The sequence below is a fragment of the Bombina bombina genome, chromosome 3 (genome assembly GCF_027579735.1).
Source record: "Bombina bombina isolate aBomBom1 chromosome 3, aBomBom1.pri, whole genome shotgun sequence".
NCBI classification, from domain to species: Eukaryota; Metazoa; Chordata; class Amphibia; order Anura; family Bombinatoridae; genus Bombina; species Bombina bombina.
In genome coordinates, this window is record NC_069501.1 from 1,228,865,948 (window position 1) to 1,228,890,189 (window position 24,242).

At 37.6% G+C, this 24,242-nt stretch overlaps 1 protein-coding gene across 1 annotated transcript in view; it reads right to left on the bottom strand.

Moving 5' to 3' along the window:
* The window catches only part of MOGAT2 (monoacylglycerol O-acyltransferase 2), a 233,226-nt gene that overhangs the window by 32,061 nt on the left and 176,923 nt on the right, over window positions 1-24,242 (bottom strand). Inside the window, exons 3-4 of the mRNA XM_053705083.1 lie at window positions 19,118-19,322; window positions 13,900-14,074 (exon numbers count right to left, since the gene is read on the bottom strand). Coding sequence (XP_053561058.1) covers window positions 13,900-14,074; window positions 19,118-19,322 — 380 coding nt within the window. The remainder of the gene's footprint in view (window positions 1-13,899; window positions 14,075-19,117; window positions 19,323-24,242) is intronic.

Consider the following 24,242-nt stretch of genomic DNA (forward strand, 5'->3'; position numbering starts at 1 on the left):
CTACAGTCACCACGGTATCATATGGTTTCTCCTATATATATTTCCTCCTGTCCGTCGGTCGAATGACTGGGGTGGGCGGAGCCTAGGAGGGATCATGTGACCAGCTTTGCTGGGACTCTTTGCCATTTCCTGTTGGGGAAGAGAATATCCCACAAGTAAGGATGACGCCATGGACCGGACACACCGTTGGAGAAAGTAATTTATCAGGTAAGCATAAATTCTGTTTTTCAACATTAAACATGGTCACAAATTTAGGGAAATTATTGTTCATTGTGTTACCTTTTTTATTAGTCTCTAGTACAGTGTTTTTCAACCAGTGTGCCGCGGCACACTAGTATGCCGTGAGAGATCCCCAGGTGTGCCACGGCAGACTGACAACAGTGTGACATATCTTTTAAATTTTGCTTGTTTTTTATTATGGGCTGTTTATTTTATTTTGAGTGAGATGATGACTGATGGGGGGGAGGGGACTTTACCCAGTGCGGGGGTGTCCCTCTTTCAAATTTTGAAATATTGGGAGGTATGTGACAGGCTCATCAGGCATCATTTACAACCATGACATATTTACATTCATTCACAGACAATCATTATGATTGTTTGTGAATGAATGGCAATATGTCATTTATAGTTTGTAGGAGGCATGGCATGACAGCACAGTACTGTGTGTGTGTATGTATGTATGTTTGTGTATATATATATATATATATATATATATATATATATATATATATATACACTGTATTAGGCTACAATGTGTTATTTTGTAAAATTTTGGGATGGTGGTGTGCCGCAGGATTTTTTAATGTAAAAAAGTGTGCCACGGCAAAAAAAAGGTTGAAAATCACTGCTCTAGTAGATCAGATCTTTTTTTATTTTTAACTTCATTTCTTTCGTGTTCTAAAAAGTAGATAATTCATTTCTTTCGTGTTCTAAGAAGTAGATCAGATCTTTTTTATTTTTAACTTCATTTCTTTCGTGTTCTAAGATTTTACTATCATATCCCTTTTGAATAAATCTTTCTTTAAGAATCTCGGATTGTTGGTCATAATTAGTGATGTCGCGAACTGTTCACCGGAGAACAGTTCCCGGCGAACATACCTTGTTTGCGTTCGCCGCTGCGGGCGAACATATGCGATGTTCGATCCGCCCCCTATGTGTCATCATTGAGGAAACTTTGACCCTGTATCTCACAGCCTTCTGACACATTTGAGCCAATCAGCAGCAGACACTCCCTCACAGACCCTCCTTGGCAGCAGACATTTTAGATTCATTACGATCTTGCTTTCTTAGTGAGAGGAGCTTTAGTGTTGCTGCTGCTGACATTATAGGGAAATAGATAGCTAGGCTAGTGTATTTAGTGTCCACTACAGTCCTGAAGGACTCATCTAATCTCTGCTGTAAGGACAGCACCCCAAAAAGCCCTTTTTAGGGCTATAACTTCAGTCTTTTTTTTTTTTTTTTGTAATTTTATTTGCATTTGCCTGGCTTTCAGCCTGTGTGTGAGGCTCACAGCATATACTGTGATTAGTGCCACCACTGATATCTGCTTAACATTAGTGTAAATTTAACCAACAAAACTTTTAAATCATTTTGCTAGTGTAATCTAATTTCATTTTCTATCAGGCCTGTGTCTCAGGCTCACACAGCATATACTGTGGTTAATTGCTCTGTGCCAGCCACCACTCATATCTGCTTAACATTATTGTAAATTTAAAAAAAAAAAATTAAAATCATTTTGCTAGTGTAATCTAATTTCATTTTCCATCAGGCCTGTGTGTCAGGCCCACATCATATAGTGTGATTAATAGCTCTTTTTTCCACCACTTATATCTGGTGTAACATTAGTGTAATTTTTTTTTACATCAGTCCTCTTCTAGTGTTATTTAATTTTAGTTGCCAGGCCAGCCTGGCTGCCATTAGTGCCAGCCTGTGTGTCAGGCTGCCTGCATATACTGTGCCTACTTCCATCCTCAGTGCAAGTCCACCACTCCTATCTGGTGTAACATTAGTTTAAATTTTGTAAAAAAAAACTTTTACATCAGTCTTCTAGTGTTATTTAATTTTAGTTGCCAGGCCAGCCTGCCACTGGTGCCAGCCTGTGTGTCAGGCTGCCAGCACATACTATGCCTACTTCTATCCTGAGTGCCATCACTCCTATCTGTTGTAACATTAGTGTAACTTTTTTAAAAAAAAACTTTTACATCAGTCTGCTATTGTTATTTAATTGCAGTTGCCTGTCTGCCAGCGTGTGTGCCAGGCCCACTTTCCAACTAGTGCCACGAATCATATTTGTTATAACAGTAGTGTAAATATTTTAAATAAAAACTTTTTTGACTGTGAATCATCAGTCTGCTAGTGCAATTGAATTGCAGTTGCCTGCCTGCCTGCCAGCGTGTGTGCCAGGCCCACTTGCCAACTAGTGCCACCAATCATGTTTGTTATAACAGTATTGTAAATATTTAAAATAAAAAGTTTTTTGACTGAGAAATATCAGTCATCTAGTGTAATCTAATTGCAGTTGCCTGCCTGCCAGCGTGTGTGCCAGGCCCACTTGCCAACTAGTGCCACCAATCATATTTGTTATAACAGTATTGTAAATATTTAAAATAAAAACTTTTTTGACTGAGAAACATCAGTCATCTAGTGTAATCTAATTGCAGTTGCCTTCCTCCCAGCGTGTGTGCCAGGCCCACTTGTCAACTAGTGCCACCAATCATATTTGTTATAACAGTAGTGTAAATATTTTTAAAAAATATTTTTTGACTGTGAAACATCAGTCTGCTAGTGTAATCTAATTGAAGTTGCCTTCAAGGTATCTATCTATCAAATCTATCTATCTTGTGGTTGTGCAAATGGACTGTTTGCGGTTGTTTGCGGTGCGTTACACGGGGAGTTTGGTCTGTCACTGTGAAGCGGGCGTAACCCTTACACTACCTGATCGATACAACATCATACCTGATGTTTTAAAGCATGTTATTCCAAACAATTTAGGAATGTTAGGTGATTTAGTCCCTTTATGGGTTAAAACCAGACTCTGCATCAACTATGTAATTTTCCGTGGGAGTTTTGCCATGGATCCCCCTCTGGCATGCCACAGCCCAGGTGTTAGTCCCCTTAAAACAACTTTTCCATCACTATTGTGGCCAGAAAGAGTCCTTGTGAAGTCAATGGCGGTTCGCCGGTTTGCGAACATTTGCGGAAGTTCGAGTCTGCCGTTCGCGAACCTAAATTTTTAGGTTCGCCATATCACTAGTCATAATCTTCTATCTTCCTGCAGTTTCTGCGGATTCTTAAAAATTTACTATTTGGCACTGCTTTTAACCAGTTAGGATGGTGACAACTGTCTTGTTTTATGTATGTGTTTGTATCACACTTCTTAAAGAATGTTTTGCTATGTACCATATTTTTGTTAGTGTATAAAGTAAGATCTAAAAAAAGTTTATTTCTTGTTTGTGGTATTCAGAGGTTAGTTTCACTTATTGATTATTATCATTGAGAGTGTTTACAAAATGGGTCAGTTTTATCTCTCCCTCCTTCCATATACAGATAATATCATCTATATATCTATGCCAGGACACCAGGTCTGCACCAAATTCTATACTTTGCCATACATGATTGGTTTCAAAACAGTCCATATATATATTGGCATAACTTGGTGCAAACCTGGTGCCCATGGCAGTACCACGGATCTGCAAATAATACCGATCATTAAACCAAAAGAAATTATGATATAAAATAAATTCTATTGCTCTAATTATGGAATCTAATAATTTAGGTTGTAGGTCTGGATCTTCTGATAATTTCCATCTAACTGCTTAATTCCCTTTTTTGTGATCAATTATAGAATAGAGAGAGGTCACATCCATGGTGACCATAAAAAGTCTTCTTGCCATATTACATTCTGCATAATTGTTTTGTGTCTTTTAAATGAGATTTTGCTTTTTGTTCATATGGTTGTGGAAAGAAGTCTATGAAGGTTGATAAATTTGAAGTTAAATAGTCAATACCACTAATAATGAGCCTACCCGGTGGTCTTGTTACATGCTTATGTAATTTTGGTAAGAAGTAGAAAATAGGGGTTTTAGAATCTATTTTGAACAAAAAGTCAAATTCATCTTTTGTTATAATGTTCTGATTCTGTGCTTCTATAAGTAATTTTTGTAGTGAAGTAGTGTATTCGTTTTTTGGGATTTTTTATTTAGGATAATGTATGTATTAGAATCTCCCAAAATTCTTTCTGCCTCTTCCATATAGTACTCTTTATCTAATATGACAACTCCTCCCCCTTTATCTGCCTCCTTAATGACTATGTCATCTCTCTTATTCAGAGTTGTTAGAATATCCCTTTCTTCTTTGGTCAAATTACATTATTTTTTATTAGCTTTAGTTGATAAATTATCTATCTCTCTCATTAGTAACTTATTAAATACCTCAATATTAGGGCCTTTGATATGGCTCAGATAGAATCTTGATGGATTTTTAAAATTATTTCTGGAATTTTCCAAAGTTTGAGTGGGGGTATATTGTATAGATGGCTGTTTAGCAAAAAAAGTTTCACAGTGAGATTTCTTACAAATTTCTGAGCATCAATGATGCTCAGAGGAGGAATTTACTCTTTGTGTGGGAATAAATTCCTATAAAAACTCCTCTAGATAGAATAGATTTTTCTTTCTCACTTATGGCTTTAGAGGATAAGTTGAAAATTCCCTGTGTTGCTACCTTTCTTTGATTGCCCTCTTCCTACTCTATCTCCCCTGAATTGGGTGTTCTTCCTCTCTTTTCTTGCTGGTGATCTATCCTTATGGGGGAATATCTGTTCGGATGTGTCCAAACCTCTCTATATGATTGTTTCTTGTCTTCCCTGTTCTCTTTATCTCTCTTGAGATCCTCTTTGTGATATGTGTGATGTTGATAAGATTCTCTGGGTTTCTCCCTTGTTTCTATTTTGTGTCTCTCTTTTGTTTCCCCCTTCATAAAAGGAGATTCATGTCTTCTATTTGTTTTTTCTTGATAATTTTGATAATTTTCCTGTGGTGTTTTTGGTGTATGGTGATGATTGGGATAATAATCCCTTTGATTTCTAAATTCTAGATGGTGATTATAATTACTGTGCTTTACATCATAGTTCCTTTGTCCTGTTTTATAATGTGTGGATCTTTGTATATATCCTTTGTGTGGTGATTTTTGCCTGTGATTTCTTTCATAATTATTGTTAAAATTACTTTCATAGTGAGTGCTAGACTTTTTGTATGCATAGTTGTTTCTTTGATGTATAAAATTATTATTTCTATATTCAATGTAGTGGTGATCAGTGTTGATCCTATGTTCATTTGTGTAGTGTTCATTTTGTACTTTATTTTGTGAATGTGAGTTATCACTTAATTCATTCTGAGGTCTCCCCCTTCCACTGTGTGTATAAGTTTGTTTTAAAGATTTTTTATGTACATATTGAGTGCCTGCTTGAAAAATCTTCACTGTCTCTTAAAGGGATAGAAGCAGTTAGATGGAAATTATCAGAAGACCCAGACCTACAACCTAAATTATTAGATTTCATAATTAGAGCAATAGAATTTATTTTATATCATAATTTCTTTTGGTTTAATGATCAGTATTATTTGCAGATCCGTGGTACTGCCATGGGCACCAGGTTTGCACCAAGTTATGCCAATATATATATATGGACTTTTTTTAAACCAATGATGAATGGCAAAGTGTAGAATTTGGTGCAGACCTGTTGTCCTGGCATAGATATATAGATGATATTATCCGTATATGGAATGGGGGAGAGATAAAATTGACCCATTTTGTAAACACTCTCAATGGCAATAATCAATAAGTGAAACTAACCCCTGAATACCACAAACAAGAAATAAACTTTTTAGATCTAACTTTATACACTAACAAAAATATGGTACATAGCAAAACATTCTTTAAGAAGTGTGATACAAACACATACATAAAACAAGACAGTTGTCAACATCCTAACTGGTTAAAAGCAGTGCCAAAGAGTCCATTTTTAAGAATCCGCAGAAACTGCAGTAATATAGATTATGACCAACAATCCAAGATCCTTAAAGAAAGATTTATTCAAAAGGGATATGATAATAAAATCTTAGAACACGAAAGAAATGAAGTTAAAAATAAAAAAAGATCTGATCTACTAGAGACTAATAAAAAAGGTAACACAATGAACAATAATTTCCCTAAATTTGTGACCACATTTAATGTTGAACATAAAACAATTAAAAAGAAAAACACTGGCACATTTTGAAGGAGGATGAATATCTGGGATCATCAATTCCAACTAAACCAATAGTTATTTACAGAAAGGGACAGAATTTTAAACAGAAATTAGCCCTCTCGATGATAAAGGGTATAGCTCCCAAAAAACACTTCAAATTAGCAATATGACAGGTTTTTTCACCTGTGGAAAATGCAAAGGCTGTAATTACACTAGAAGAACACATAAAACATTTAATTCCACAGTTACAGGGAAAAAATATGAAATAAAAGAATTTATTACGTGCAAGAGTAAAAATGTCATATATATGTTGCAGTGTGGCTGCAGGTGCCAATATTTAGGACAAACGTCCAGGTTTCTAAAAACAAGAATCATGGAACACCAAAATAAAAAAGAAAAAAATCATGAAGATCATGGAGTGCTGCTGCATTGCAACAATTGAATTAAAGATACAAGAATTGCTGCTTTTGTGTAACTATTTAAAGTGAGTAGAGACTTGTTGTAATATAGGTCAGAACCTGATGATATTATCATCTAGCTTATAAACAATATTGTTCACATAAGACGAATAAAACTGAAATGGCGTAATATGTTTGTTTATACAATACTTTTTTACTTATAGCATTAAGTCACTATTCTGAATAAATTGATGTTTATAAAAACATTTTAGATGGCGATATACATTTTCTAACACTATTGTCTTTTTTTTTTTAACACTATTTATTGTCTTTCTTATCTTAGTCTATAAACGACATTTGAATCCGAGAATAGTAAAAATGAGTCTATTGGACAATCCACATCATGTGACATCTATCATACCGGAGCGGACCTGACTATCAACAAAAAATGGCTCGAAAGGGAACTGCAACCAGTTAAAACAATGATTTTTAAAGTAATGATCGTGGATTAATGCTCTATATGCTAATATATTGTGTAAATTAGGTTTTCTGGATAAATATTCAAATTTATTTTAGAATGTATGTTAACTTTTTCAAGCGTGTGTAAACCTGTGCTCCTCCAATGGGGGAACAGGTAGAGTCAGTAATCATGTATTTAAAGACCGTCTGTGTAGCGGAACGGTATGCTTGGTTTGTAAAGCACTTTTTAAAAGCTCTTGATAAAGACGGCTGGGTCCGTTGAAACGCGTTGGGAAAAATAAATATACTATTTTTAAACCTGAAAATCTGTGAAATCCTTTTTACACAAAGATATTGAAAATATATGCTGTGAGTATATACAAGCCTTATACGGTGTCTTAATTTGGTATCATAGCATAATCCTTCTACTCTGAAATAGGCATACTTGTCTACAGATGGAAACTGAGGAAGATTAATATACAGCGATTAAATCGATTGACAGAGTGAACCTGCGCCTCCACCTGGCACACCCTATCTATCTGCACAGATTCCAGGAGAGACTGTGGGACGGCTGCGCTTCTGATTTCTTAAGGGAAGTATCAATCCATATAGTACACTGCTTTGTGTGTTTATATTCCTATATATATATCTTTATATAGCTAAACCTATATATAATCATCTATATATAGAGGTATGAATTATATATATATATTTGTTTAAAAAAGCATCAGAATTTATCAGGTAAGTATAAATTATGTTTTTACATATTTTCATCTACTTAATGGAAAAGGCTCCACTGCACTGTATCTCAGGTTAAAGTACTTTGGCTGCTGTTTTTTCATAACACCCAAGGTTTTCGTATCTTTAAGCCCTTAAAACTTTTGTGTGCAATATTTTTCGTGAATACATTTTATTAGATAGTGTTAATATGAGTGTAATTGTACTTTGTAATGTATTTTTGAAGTGTTTTGTGAAACTTTTTATTTTCGGAAAACAGTTAACCACAGCTCTGAGATTGCGGTAAGGATTCTCATGTAAATCAAGATCGTGCTAGCGAAATTGCGATTTTGCTCCACTTGTAATATCAGTGCAATGGAAAGGAGGAGCAAACGATCACGATAACACTAGCGCAATCTTTTGTGCACCACTTGTAATCTAGCCATTGTGTCTATAAAACAATGGGAGCTGCCATGTTGTAACTTTGATTACCTTCTCTGCTGTGGCCAAATAGGGACAGTTATAAATAGGTCACTAGAGCGTGCCAATGGCTGTGTGGAATATAATAGTGTTCTGCACTTCCATTTGTAACAGGAACTGAAAAGCTTACAATATCATAATGGAATTACAGGAAAAGGGGACAACATAAATAATACAAGTTTATTGCAGAGTTTGATTTATATATATATATATATATATATATATATATATATATACAGGGAGTGCAGAATTATTAGGCAAGTTGTATTTTTGAGGATTATTTTTATTATTGAACAACAACCATGTTCTCATTGAACCCAAAAAACTCATTAATATCAAAGCTGAATAGTTTTGGAAGTAGTTTTTAGTTTGTTTTTAGTTATAGCTATTTTAGGGGGATATTTGTGTGTGCAGGTGACTATTACTGTGCATAATTATTAGGCAATTTAACAAAAAACAAATATATACCCATTTCAATTATTTATTTTTACCAGTGAAACCAATATAACATCTCAACATTCACAAATATACATTTCTGACATTCAAAAACAAAACAAAAACAAATCAGTGACCAATATAGCCACCTTTCTTTGCAAGGACACTCAAAAGCCTGCCATCCATGGATTCTGTCAGTGTTTTGATCTGTTCACCATCAACATTGCGTGCAGCAGCAACCACAGCCTCCCAGACACTGTTCAGAGAGGTGTACTGTTTTCCCTCCTTGTAAATCTCACATTTGATGATGGACCACAGGTTCTCAATGGGGTTCAGATCAGGTGAACAAGGAGGCCATGTCATTAGATTTTCTTCTTTTACACCCTTTCTTGCCAGCCACGCTGTGGAGTACTTGGACGCGTGTGATGGAGCATTGTCCTGCATGAAAATCATGTTTTTCTTGAAGGATGCAGACTTCTTCCTGTACCACTGCTTGAAGAAGGTGTCTTCCAGAAACTGTCAGTAGGACTGGGAGTTGAGCTTGACTCCATCCTCAACCCGAAAAGGCCCCACAAGCTCATCTTTGATGATACCAGCCCAAACCAGTACTCCACCTCCACCTTGCTGGCGTCTGAGTCGGACTGGAGCTCTCTGCCCTTTACCAATCCAGCCACGGGCCCATCCATCTGGCCCATCAAGACTCACTCTCATTTCATCAGTCCATAAAACCTTAGAAAAATCAGTCTTGAGATATTTCTTGGCCCAGTCTTGACGTTTCAGCTTGTGTGTCTTGTTCAGTGGTGGTCGTCTTTCAGCCTTTCTTACCTTGGCCATGTCTCTGAGTATTGCACACCTTGTGCTTTTGGGCACTCCAGTGATGTTGCAGCTCTGAAATATGGCCAAACTGGTGGCAAGTGGCATCTTGGCAGCTGCACGCTTGACTTTTCTCAGTTCATGGGCAGTTATTTTGCGCCTTGGTTTTTCCACACGCTTCTTGCGACCCTGTTGACTATTTTGAATGAAACGCTTGATTGTTCGATGATCACGCTTCAGAAGCTTTGCAATTTTAAGAGTGCTGCATCCCTCTGCAAGATATCTCACTATTTTTGACTTTTCTGAGCCTGTCAAGTCCTTCTTTTGACCCATTTTGCCAAAGGAAAGGAAGTTGCCTAATAATTATGCACACCTGATATAGGGTGTTGATGTCATTAGACCACACCCCTTCTCATTACACACATCACCTAATATGCTTAATTGGTAGTAGCCTTTCGAGCCTATACAGCTTGGAGTAAGACAACATGCATAAAGAGGATGATGTGGTCAAAATACTCATTTGCCTAATAATTCTGCACTCCCTGTATATATATATATGTGTATATATATATATGTGTATATATATATATATATATATATATATATATACGATTTATCATTTTATATTACCATGTCAAAGTGTTTAATGTCCCTTTAAATGTTTCAAACAATTTTATCTTGTATGCAAAACTGTTTATTTTGTTTATATTTCATACATTTAACAGTGCTTTTAAATGAAGACAAGAATTTAAAGTGATGGTAAATCATAGCGTTTGTGAAACGCTAAGATTTACCAGTGAAACAAATAAAGGGGTACTTTCAGTCATGGGGCGTGATCCGATATAGATCGCAGTTTGCGGCGCAAGCGAGGGAACCCACGTCGCCCGCAGTTTCAGCTCGCAACTCTAGCCATCCAATATGCGGCGCCGTCACTTGCTAAAGTGGCGCAAGTCTCACAAACCTGCGATGTCCAGAAATCTGCGTAAGTACAGATTTTTGGAGTCGCCAGTGACTTGCGCCACGTTAGAAACTGCCGGCGCCTATAAAACCTGACTAAAGTCTAAATCACCCGCACTGTCTAACACGCCTCCTAAACATAGCCCGACACGTCTAACACGCCTCCCTAACATAGCTGACACGTCTAACCCTCTATCCGCTATCCCCCCTCACTATCCTAACAATAAAAAAGCTATTAACCCCTAAACCGCCGCTCCCGTACCCCGCCGCAACCTAATAAAGTTATTAACCCCTAAACCGTCGCTCCCGTACCCCGCCGCCAGCTATATTAAATCTATAACCCCCTAAAGTGAGCCCCTAACACCGCCGCCATCTATATTAAAATTATTAACCCCTAATGTAAGCCCCTAACACCGCCGCCATCTCTATTAAAATGATTAACCCCTAATTTAATCTACCTACCCCGCCGCCAGCTATATTATCTATATTAACCCTAAGTATATTATAGTTAATATAGGTATTACATTATATATATTAACTATATTAACCCTAATTATATTAGGGTTAATATAGTTAATATAGTTACTATAGTATTTATATTAACTATATTAACTCTATCTAACCCTAACACCCCTAACTAAATTTATATTAAATTAATCTAATTCATTTATAAACTAAAATATTCCTATTTAAATCTAAATACTTACCTATAAAATAAACCCTAAGATAGCTACAATATAATTAATAATTACATTGTAGCTATGTTAGGGTTAATATTTATTTTACAGGTAAATTGTTAATTATTTTAACTAGGTATAATAGCTATTAAATAGTTATTAACTATTTAATATCTACCTAGTTAAAATAATTACCCAATTACCTGTAAAATAAATCCTAACCTAAGTTACAAATACACCTACACTATCAATAAATTAAATAAACTACAAACATGTATCTAAAAATACAATTAAATTAACTAAACTAAATTACAAAAAAAACAAACGCTAAATTACAAAAAATAAAAAAAAGATTACAAGATTTTTAAGCTAATTACACCTATTCTAAGCCCCCTAATAAAATAATAAACCCCCAAAATAAAAAAAAATCCCTGCCCTATTCTAAATTAAAAAAAGTTCAAAGCTCTTTACCTTACCAGCCCTTAAAAGGGCCTTTTGTGGGGCATGCCCCAAAGAATTCAGCTCTTTTGCATACAAATACAATACCCCCCCCATTACAACCCACCACCCACATACCCCTATTCTAAAACCACCCAAACCCCCCTTAAAAAACCCTAACACTACCCCCCTGAAGATCTCCCTACCTTGTCTTCACCACACCGGGCCGAACTCCTGATCCGATTCGGGCGATGTCTTCCTCCAAGCGGCAAAGAAGAATTCTTCCTCCGGCGACGTCTTCCTCCAAGCGGCAGCAAAGCTTCTTTGCCGCTTGGAGGAAGACGTCGCCGGATTGGATCAGGAGTTCGGCCCGGTGTGGTGAAGACAAGGTAGGGAGATCTTCAGGGGGGTAGTGTTAGGGTTTTTTAAGGGGGGTTTGGTTGGTTTTAGAATAGGGGTATGTGGGTGGTGGGTTGTAATGGGGGGGGGTATTGTATTTGTATGCAAAAGAGCTGAATTCTTTGGGGCATGCCCCACAAAAGGCCCTTTTAGGTAGATATTAAATAGTTAATAACTATTTAATAGCTATTATACCTAGTTAAAATAATTAACAATTTACCTGTAAAATAAATATTAACCCTAACATAGCTACAATGTAATTATTAATTATATTGTAGCTATCTTAGGGTTTATTTTATAGGTAAGTATTTAGATTTAAATAGGAATATTTTAGTTTATAAATGAATTAGATTAATTTAATATAAATTTAGTTAGGGGTGTTAGGGTTAGATAGAGTTAATATAGTTAATATAAATACTATAGTAACTATATTAACTATATTAACCCTAATATAATTAGGGTTAATATAGTTAATATATATAATGTAATACCTATATTAACTATAATATACTTAGGGTTAATATAGATAATATAGCTGGCGGCGGGGTAGGTAGATTAAATTAGGGGTTAATCATTTTAAAAGAGATGGCGGCGGTGTAAGGGGCTTACATTAGGGGTTAATAATATTAATAGCTGGCGGCGGTATAGGGGGATTAGATTAGGGGTTAATAATTTTGATATAGGTGGCGGCGGTGTAAGGGGTCAGATTAGGGGATAGATAAGGTAGATGACAGCGGTGTAAGGGGTTCTAATTAGGGGATAGATAAGGTAGATGGCGGCGGTTTTAGGGGCTCACAGTAGGGGGTTAGTTTATGTAGATGGCGGCGGGGTCCGGGAGCGGCGGTTTAGGGGTTAATAACTTTATTAGGGATTTCGGGGGGGATCGCGGTTGACAGGTAGATAGACATCGCGCATGCGTTAGGTGTTAGGTTTATTTTAGAAGATCGCGGTTGACAGGGAGATAGACATTGCGCATGCGTTAGGTGTTAGGTTTATTTTAGAAGATCGCGGTTGACAGGGAGATAGACATTGCGCGTGCGTTAGGTGTTAGGTTTATTTTAGCAGCCAGGGAGTTACGGGGCTCCAATAGTCAGCGTAAGGCTTCTTACGGCTGCTTTTTGTGGCAAGGTGAAAATGGAGTAAGTTTTCTCCATTTTCGCCACGTAAGTCCTTACGCTGCATATTGGATACCAAACTGCGCTGGTTTGGTATACCTGCCTATAGCCCAAAAAACTACGGGCGACGGCAGAAATATACGCGCGTAACTTCTAGGTTACGCCGTATATGTGATACCAAACCCGCGCAAATATTGGCGTCGCCGGCTTTTGCGGGCGACGATTTTTATCGGATGGACCCCATGAAGTATAAAATACTTCATGCTGAAAGCTCCTTTATTTGTTTGCAGCATTCGCTGTTAAGACAGCCCGCGGCAGAACGCTATTTGGCTGAGAGATGACGTTTCCACCTCTTAGTCAATAGACGTGCGTGAAATCCGTCTTGGCGCCAGCTTGCGCCAGATTTCACGCACTGCTTTTGGCTAAGAGGTGGAAACGTCATCTCTCAGACAAATAGCGTTCTGCCGTGGGCTGCCTTAACAGCTCAGTGCGGCGAACACTGCAAACAAATAAAGGAGCTTTCAGCATTAAGTATTTTATACTTTCTGACTGCAAGCCCCCTTTATTTGTTCCAATGGTAAATCCTAGCTTTGCACAAATGCTAGGATTTACCATCACTTTATTTATCCAAACACTCTTTAAAAGGAAAATAATAAATAATCAAGGCTGAGATGTGGCGAAACAAATAAGTTTGCTAAACAGACATAAAAGCTATATAAGAATTACAGTACATGGATGAATACATCTAAGTAGCAGAGTGACAAGATTACCCATGTTGCATTGCAAGTCTGATAAATCCTTTTCTGTTTTTCAGCAGAATACTGAATGCTCCAGGCCGCGCATCCAATGATTCTGGTGCTCCGCCGACTGCGATGACTATGGCGTTCCCACCCTCCTTGCTCTTCAGCAAATAAGAAGCACTGTCTTTGTCAGATGGAATAAGCCCTACAAAACAAAGTACTTTTTGTTTGCTTTATTCATGGACTACCTGAGTTTGTATAGTGCAAAGAAAGGAAATGAGAAGGGAATTTTAAAGGGATATAAAATTACAAAATGCTAATATATTATTATTGTTTACTTTATAATTCTGTTTTGCTATTGGCAGTCAAAATAAAACTTGATTTAGATAGAACATAGATGTGTATGCTGATCTTTTGCAATGCATTGATGAATAAGTGATATAAGCTATGTCTATATAGAAATTATTTTAATCTTTCTTTAACATATACAATAATATTAGGCCTGAAGAAAGGTAAATTGTTTTTGTGTCTGATAGTATTTAGAAAACAATATAAAAATAATAATTAATAAAGTATTAAAATATATATAGACCAAGACCAAATAAAATCTTTCCTTGGAAAAAAAAAGTCTATATTTTTAAATCACACATCTCTACTAGTTAAAACTGATAATATCATATTTTTAGCATTTATTCACAAATGAAAGCCTTTGCTGACCTAATATGCCATTAATACCTTCTGACCACTCACTACCTTCTAATGTGTGTTACTGTCCTTGCCTTGTATCTATTGACCTATATATGCAAATTAATACCTGCTGACCACTCACTACCTTCTAATGTGTGTTACTGTTCCTGCCTTGTATCTATTGACCTATATATGCAGTGGCGTATTTAGGTTTTGTGCTGCCCTAGGCACTCAAAACAATTCAAAAGAAAATGGATTAGCAAAACACTGGCATACAGGTGGGTTGAATTGCATGCATCTCATACCATTTTTGAGACCAGGGAGAGAAAAAAAGGGGAGGAGAGAAAAGGGAGGGAAAGAAGTTTCTCACCAAAGCTTTCACTGCAAAAATGCTGGCAGCTCTAAATTAAGCAAAAGTTTAAAGGAGCACTGCCTTAAAGAGCGAGGTTAATCAGCACACGTGCCTTGTCTTTGTAAAAGCCTGCACTTTATCGCACACTGTACTGTGTGCTGGCTTTTAGAGAGAGGATAAGGCAGATGTGCTGCCCCTCCCAAATCTGCTGCACTAGGCACCGGCCTTGTTGGCCTAGGCCATAATACGCCCCTGTATAAATGCCATTAATACCTGCTGACCACTCACTATCTTCTAATGTGTGCTACTGTCTCTGCCTTGTACCTAATGTCCTATAAATGCCATTAATACCTACTGACCACTCACTATCTTCTAATGTGTGCTACTGTCTCTGCCTTGTACCTATTGGCCTATAAATGCCATTAATACCTACTGACCACTCACTATCATCTAATGTATGTTACTGTCCCTGCCTTGTATCTATTTGCCTACATATGCCATTAATACCTGCTAACCACTTACTATCTTCTAATGTGTGTTACTGTCCCAGCCAGCCTTGTATCTATTGGCCTATATATGCAATTAATACTTGCTGACCACTTACTATCTTCTAATGTGTCTTACTGTCTCTGCCTTGTATCTATTGGCCTATCGATGCCATTAATACCTACTGGCCACTCACTATCTTCTAATATGTGTTACTGTCCCTGCCTTGTATCTATTGACCTATCTATGCTATTAATACCTGCTGACCACTCACTACCTTCTAATGTGTGTTACTGTCCCTGCCTTGTATCTATTGACCTATCTATGCTATTAATACCTGCTGACCACTCACTACCTTCTAAAGTGTGTTACTGTCCCTGCCTTGTATCTATTGGCCTATCTATGCTATTAATACCTGCTGAACACTCACTACCTTCTAAAGTGTGTTACTGTCTGCCTTGTATCTATTGACCTATGTATGCTATTAATACCTGCTGACCACTCACTACCTTCTAATGTGTGTTACTGTCCCTGCCTTGTATCTATTGGCCTACATATGCCATTTATACCTGCTGACCACTCATTATCTTCTAATATGTGTTACTGTCCCTGCCTTGTATCTATTGGCCTATCGATGCCATTAATACCTACTGGCCACTCACTATCTTCTAATATGTGTTACTGTCCCTGCCTTGTATCTATTGACCTATCTATGCTATTAATACCTAATGACCACTCACTACCTTCTAAAGTGTGTTACTGTCCCTGCCTTGTATCTATTGGCCTATCTATGCTATTAATACCTGCTGACCACTCACTACCTTCTAAAGTGTGTTACTGTCTGCCTTGTATCTATTGGCCTATCTATGCTATTAATACCTGCTGACCACTCACTACCTTCTAAAGTGTGTTACTGTCTGCCTTGTATCTATTGGCCTATATATGCTATTAATACCTGCTGACCACTCACTATCTTCTAATGTGTGTTACTGTCCCTGCCTTGTATCTATTGGCCTATCTATGCTATTAATACCTGCTGACCACTCACTACCTTCTAAAGTGTGTTACTGTCTGCCTTGTATCTATTGGCCTATATATGCTATTAATACCTGCTGACCACTCACTATCTTCTAATGTGTGTTACTGTCCCTGCCTTGTATCTATTGGCCTATATATGCTATTAATACCTGCTGACCACTCACTATCTTCTAATGTGTGTTACTGTCCCTGCCTTGTATCTATTGGCCTATATATGCTATTAATACCTGCTGACCACTCACTATCTTCTAATGTGTGTTACTGTCCCTGCCTTGTATCTATTGGCCTATATATGCTATTAATACCTGCTGACCACTCACTATCTTCTAATGTGTGTTACTGTCCCTGCCTTGTATCTATTGGCCTATCTATGCTATTAATACCTGCTGACCACTCACTACCTTCTAAAGTGTGTTACTGTCTGCCTTGTATCTATTGGCCTATATATGCTATTAATACCTGCTGACCACTCACTATCTTCTAATGTGTGTTACTGTCCCAGCCAGCCTTGTATCTATTGGCCTATATATGCTATTAATACCTGCTGACCACTCACTATCTTCTAATGTGTGTTACTGTCCCTGCCTTGTACCTATTGGCCTATATATGCTATTAATACCTGCTGACCACTCACTATCTTCTAATGTGTGTTACTGTCCCTGCCTTGTACCTATTGGCCTATATATGCTATTAATACCTGCTGACCACTCACTATCTTCTAATGTGTGTTACTGTCCCTGCCTTGTACCTATTGGCCTATATATGCTATTAATACCTGCTGACCACTCACTATCTTCTAATGTGTGTTACTGTCCCTGCCTTGTTTCTATTGGCCTACATATGCTATTAATACCTGCTGACCACTCACTACCTTCTAATGTGTGTTACTGTCTGCCTTGTATCTATTGGCCTACATATGCCATTAATACCTGCTGACCCGATATTACTAAAAGAGTCCAGCTGGCCATTAGCCCTTTCTGTGATTTGTTAGACAATTCTGCCATTGTCTCTGGTTATCCCTGCTCCTGTCTCTGCTGTGCATTATCTGTGTCATGTGATCTCCTTATCTGTTGTCCAGGAATTTGTTGTGTGGCTACCTGTCAGGACTAATCTCTTTTGTACTCAGACCTCTACACTGCCTCAGTTCTGTCCTCATCCAATGACCTTGAATTTTTATCTATCTATCTATCTATCTAATCTTTCTGTCTCTATCTATCTATACATAATCTACTTATCTATTATCTATCTATCTTTTGTACTCAGACCTCTACACTGCCTCAGTTCTGTCCTCATCCAATGACCTTGAATTTTTATCTATCTATCTATCTAATCTTTCTGTCTCTATCTATCTATACATAATCTACTTATCTATTATCTATCTATCTTTTGTACTCAGACCTCTACACTGCCTCAGTTCTGTCCTCATCCAATGAACCTGATTTTCTATCTATCTATCTATCATCTATCTATCTATCTATCTATCTAATCTTTCTGTCTCTATCTATCTATACATAATCTACTTATCTATCTATTATCTATCTATCTTTTGTACTCAGACCTCTACACTGCCTCAGTTCTGTCCTCATCCAATGAACCTGATTTTCTATCTATCTATCTATCTATCTATCTATCATCTATCATCTATCTATCTATCTATCTATCCTTTCTGTCTCTATCTATCTATACATAATCTACTTATCTATTATCTATCTATCTTTTGTGCTCAGACCTCTACACTGCCTCTGTTCTGTCCTCATCCAACGAGCCTGATTTTCTATCTATCTATCTATCTATCTATCTATCATCTATCTATCTGTCTATCATCTATCATCTATCTATCATCTATCTATCATCTATCTATTTATCTATTTAATATTTCTGTCTCTATCTATCTATCTAATCTATCTGTCTATATATATCTATCAATCAATCTATCTATCTATCATCTATTCATAATATATCTACTTATCTATCTAGTATCTATCTATCTATTATCTATCAGCGCTGCGGAATCTGTTGCCGCTTTATAAATAAAGAATAATAATAATAATATCTATCATCTATCTATCTATATCTATCTATCTAATCTATCTGTCTATATCTATCTATCTATCTATCTATCTAATCTTTCTGTCTCTATCTATCTATCTATCTATCTATCTATCTATCTATCTATCTATCTATCTATCTATATATCCATAATCTGTCTACTTATCTATATATTATCTATCATCTATCTATCTATCTATCTATCTATCTATCTAATCTTTCTGTCTCTATAAATCTATCTATCTATATATCTATCTATCTATCTAATCTATCCGTCTATATCTAGCTATCTATCATCTATCCATTATCTATCTACGTATCTATTATCTATCTATCATCTATCTATCTATCTAGTAATCTATCTATCATCTATCTATCTTTTGTACTCAGACCTCTACACTGCCTCAGTTCTGTCCTCATCCAATGACCCTGATTATCTCTATCTATCATCATCTATCTAGTTACCTATCTATCTAGTTATTTATCTAACTAGTTATCTATCTCTCTTTTTTTAAGAAAAGCAAATACATTCAGGTAAAATACATAAACTGTATATGCTGATGTTTAGTACTGTTATGTTTGCTGGTTTTTATAACAAAATGAAATGAAAAGTTATATGTTTAAGGTAATGTTTACCTCCACTCATTATATAGTCTCTGAAGAAGGGTGCGCGGAACCAGAGTGGCAGCATAAGCAGGTACGGTGTAATCCCTGGAAACAATTCTTGAAATCCCGTTGCCTCAGTGCAAAAATTAGTGAAAGCGCCAGCCACAAGGATGCCATGAGGGTGAAAGCCAACTATATAGTTCTGACCTGGATCTAAGTCTGCTGTTTTTATGAGCTGAAATACAGAAAGCATAAAATATCTATAAACATCACCTTTTTAACCAACACAGGAGATTTTTCATAATTTTGCCAAGAAGATATTTATAGCCCTCCTGGTCCAAGAGTATAGGGACCAGACGGAAGAAAACTATTTTTAATTACATTTTTCAAGAAATACCTTCTATAATAGATATATCAAATGCACTGAGAACTCATATTATGTAAGTGAACATAAGGCCAGATGATATTACCAAGTAGAAAGTGGTATGAAGCATAATTACTGCAAGTGCTTCCCTTTAAGTGCTTGGATTAGATAAGCAAAGTTTATTTTGTGTACAGAAGCAGCAATTGCTATAAATCTGCTTAGCTCTAAAATATAAACATAAGGTGACTCTGGTTAAAAATAACCAAGCACATGCCTGGAAGTATGTTGTTGGTAAAACTCACATAAGCACCTTATACCAGGGTCTTGGACATGGAAGAAATCTCAGTAGCATGCTCCTTAGCCCGTGATTCATGCACAAAGCAAGCAGGAATTACTACTTGTAGAATCAAAAGTAAGCGTCTAGTAGATCAAACATGTTGTTCACAAGCCCTAGTACCCAGATATAACAATAAAGGTCCATTTTTAAGTAAAGGAGGCTGAAGATTATTTTTTTATTCTATGTATTTGCTGTTGGATGTGGCAGGTTCAAAGCTCCGTGCCCCTAAAGAGATTTTGTGTCTGCTTTTTTCCTGCTTGAGATTAAAGGGTCGATTTATCAAGGGCCGAATGGCCCCTGATGCCCCTGTTTCCGCGCGAGCCTTCAGGCTCGCCGGAAACAGCAGTTATGAAGCAGCAGTCTTAAGATCACTGCTCCTTAACTGGTCCGCCTTCTCTGAGGCTGCGGACATCAATCCACCAGATCGTGTATAGTCAGGTTGATTGACACCCCCTGCTAGCGGCCGATTGGATTTGAATCTGCAGGGGGCGGCATTGCGTATCATGTCTGCCAGACATTGATAAATCAGCTTATCTATGATTACAGTACCTACCGAAACGCGTCAGCTGTGAGGAGAACCTTTCTCATGTGTTTGTTTTTTTACCTAACCTGTAGATGCACCTATGACCTTTATTTTTAAGAGTGCTGGGAAGATTTTACATGTATCAATAAAAGTTATTTTATGGAGGAGCCGGTCTGGGTCTTTTTTGGCTGGTTTAGTGCAATTGGACTTTCCCCATAGGGCTCTCCAGTGACGTTTGACAACGGAAGAGCGGATCTTTGAACCCGGAATCAAACAGGCTGGTGAAACCACACAGCAGGAGCGGAGGAGACGCCGAGCAGGGTGAGGAAATCTCTAGTAAGTCCGCTATTGCTCTACTACATTTAAATGACATAGATGTTGATCATATCTGGATGTTGTTGAACACAAAGGATATACATTTAACGCTATTGTCGTTTCTCAGAGTGCACGGACACTATCTTTTTTACCATATTGATAAATCAGCCCCATAGGATTACTACTTGTCACATTACAAATATGGGAAACGTACATTTTATTGCATTCACACTAAAAGTCTCTAACTACAACAAGATACAAAAAAGAAAGACAATTTGAAACAGCAGAATACACAAACAGATTGGCATCATAGACACAGCTCCATCTTTAAACATTACACACTGGATTTTCACAAGCTGAAATAGAAAATAATAAAACCAAACAAACAAACAAAAATGTCTAATAATTCATGCCTAATTTAGAAGTGTAGTACATCAGTTAGTAAAGCTAAATTCTCAGCATCTTGTTTTCACTGTATCATAGTTTTTTTATATTTTCTGTAGTGTTATTGATAATGCATGTAATTGCACTAATTAGTGCACCATGGGTCTCATGTATGGCGTGTGGACAACTTCTCAACTTGTGAAACTGTCTGCACACCTTCACTGCATACAAGCACCTGATCTGATTGTCTGCTGGCCTGTATGCATCAGCTGAGTGTGTAATGTCCGCCCCTTCACTCGCTTGACTAATAACGTGCGAGAAGGGCCTGTCAATCACTGAGAGTGAGCAAGCTCTCTGTGATATCTCTTTGCCATCTCAGAGGTGTGTGAACCTGCCCTGCAAGGGCTTCATAGCAGCTTACACAGCTTCGTACATGAGCCTATGTTATCAATTGCAACATATAATGTAATTTGCACAATAAAATGTAATACATGTGGAACTGTGGCATGAAAATCTGCTATTGCAAGTTGATGGTTACATATTTTACCCAAAGAATCTTACGGCTAGATTTAGAGTTTGGCGGTAGCCGTGAAAACCAGCGTTAGAGGCTCCTAACGCTGGTTTTAGGCTACCGCCGGTATTTGGAGTCAGTGATTAAAGGGTCTAACGCTCACTTTTCAGCCGCGACTTTTCCATACCGCAGATCCCCTTACGTCAATTGCGTATCCTATCTTTTCAATGGGATCTTTCTAACTCCGGTATTTAGAGTCGTTTCTGAAGTGAGCGTTAGAGCTCTAACGACAAAACTCCAGCCGCAGGAAAATAGCAGGAGTTAAGAGCTTTCTGGGCTAACGCCGGTTCATAAAGCTCTTAACTACTGTACTCTAAAGTACACTAACACCCATAAACTACCTATGTACCCCTAAACCGAGGTCCCCCCACATCGCCGCCACTCGATTAAATTTTTTTAACCCCTAATCTTCCGACCGCCACCTACGTTATACTTATGTACCCCTAATCTGCTGCCCCTAACACCGCCGACCCCTATATTATATTTATTAACCCCTAACCTGCCCCCCACAACGTCGCCGCCAGCTACTTACAATAATTAACCCCTAATCTGCCGACCGCAAAGCGCCGCCACCTACATTATCCTTATGTACCCCTAATCTGCTGCCCCTAACACCGCCGACCCCTATATTATATTTATTAACCCCTAATCTGCCCCCCTCAACGTCGCCGACACCTGCCTACACTTATTAACCCCTAATCTGCTGAGCGGACCTGAGCGCTACTATAATAAAGTTATTAACCCCTAATCCGCCTCACTAACCCTATCATAAATAGTATTAACCCCTAATCTGCCCTCCCTAACATCGCCGACACCTAACTTCAATTATTAACCCCTAATCTGACGACCGGAGCTCACCGCTACTATAATAAATGGATTAACCCCTAAAGCTAAATCTAACCCTAACACTAACACCCCCCTAACTTAAATATAATTTAAATCTTACGAAATAAATTAACTCTTATTAAATAAATTATTCCTATTTAAAGCTAAATACTTACCTGTAAAATACATCCTAATATAGCTACAATATAAATTATAATTATATTATAGCTATTTTAGGATTAATATTTATTTTACAGGCAACTTTGTAATTATTTTAACCAGGTACAATAGCTATTAAATAGTTAAGAACTATTTAATAGTTACCTAGTTAAAATAATAACAAATTTACCTGTAAAATAAATCCTAACCTAAGTTATAATTAAACCTAACACTACCCTATCAATAAATTAATTAAATAAACTACCTACAATTACCTACAATTAACCTAACACTACACTATCAATAAATAAATTAAATACAATTGCTACAAATAACTACAATTACATAAACTAACTAAAGTACAAAAAATAAAAAAGAACTAAGTTACAAAAAATAAAAACATATTTACAAACATAAGAAAAATATTACAACAATTTTAAACTAATTACACCTACTCTAAGCCCCCTAATAAAATAACAAAGACCCCCAAAATAAAACATTCCCTACCCTATTCTAAATTAATAAATGTAAAAGCTCTTTTACCTTACCAGCCCTGAACAGGGCCCTTTGCGGGGCATGCCCCAAGAAAATCAGCTCTTTTGCCTGTAAAAAAAAACATACAATACCCCCCCCCCAACATTACAACCCACCACCCACATACCCCTAATCTAACCCAAACCCCCCTTAAATAAACCTAACACTAAGCCCCTGAAGATCTTCCTACCTTGTCTTCACCATCCAGGTATCACCGATCCGTCCTGGCTCCAAAATCTTCATCCAACCCAAGCGGGGGTTGGCGATCCATCATCCGGTGGCTGAAGAGGTCCAGAAGAGGCTCCAAAGTCTTCCTCCTATCCGGCAAGAAGAGGACATCCGGACCGGCAAACATCTTCTCCAAGCGGCATCTTCGATCTTCTTGCATCCGGTGCGGAGCGGGTCCATCTTGAAGCAGCCGACACGGATCCATCCTCTTCTTCCGTTGTCTCCCGACGAATGACGGTTCCTTTAAGGGACGTCATCCAAGATGGCGTCCCTTGAATTCCGATTGGCTGATAGGATTCTATCAGCCAATCGGAATTAAGGTAGGAATATTCTGATTGGCTGATGGAATCAGCCAATCAGAATCAAGTTCAATCCTATTGGCTGATCCAATCAGCCAATCAGATTGAGCTCGCATTCTATTGGCTGATCGGAACATAGCGGTGAGCTCCGGTCGGCAGATTAGGGGTTAATAATTGAAGTTAGGTGTCGGCGATGTTAGGGAGGGCAGATTAGGGGTTAATACTATTTATGATAGGGTTAGTGAGGCGGATTAGGGGTTAATTACTTTATTATAGTAGCGCTCAGGTCCGCTCGGCAGATTAGGGGTTAATAAGTGTAGGCAGGTGTCGGCGACGTTGAGGGGGGCAGATTAGGGGTTAATAAATATAATACAGGGGTCGGCGGTGTTAGGGGCAGCAGATTAGGGGTACATAAGGATAATGTAGGTGGCGGCGCTATGCGGTCGGCAGATTAGGGGTTAATTATTGTAAGTAGCTGGCGGCGACGTTGTGGGGGGCAGGTTAGGGGTTAATAAATATAATATAGGGGTCGGCGGTGTTAGGGGCAGCAGATTAGGGGTACATAGGGATAATGTAAGTTGCGGCGGTTTACGGAGCGGAAGATTAGGGGTTAATA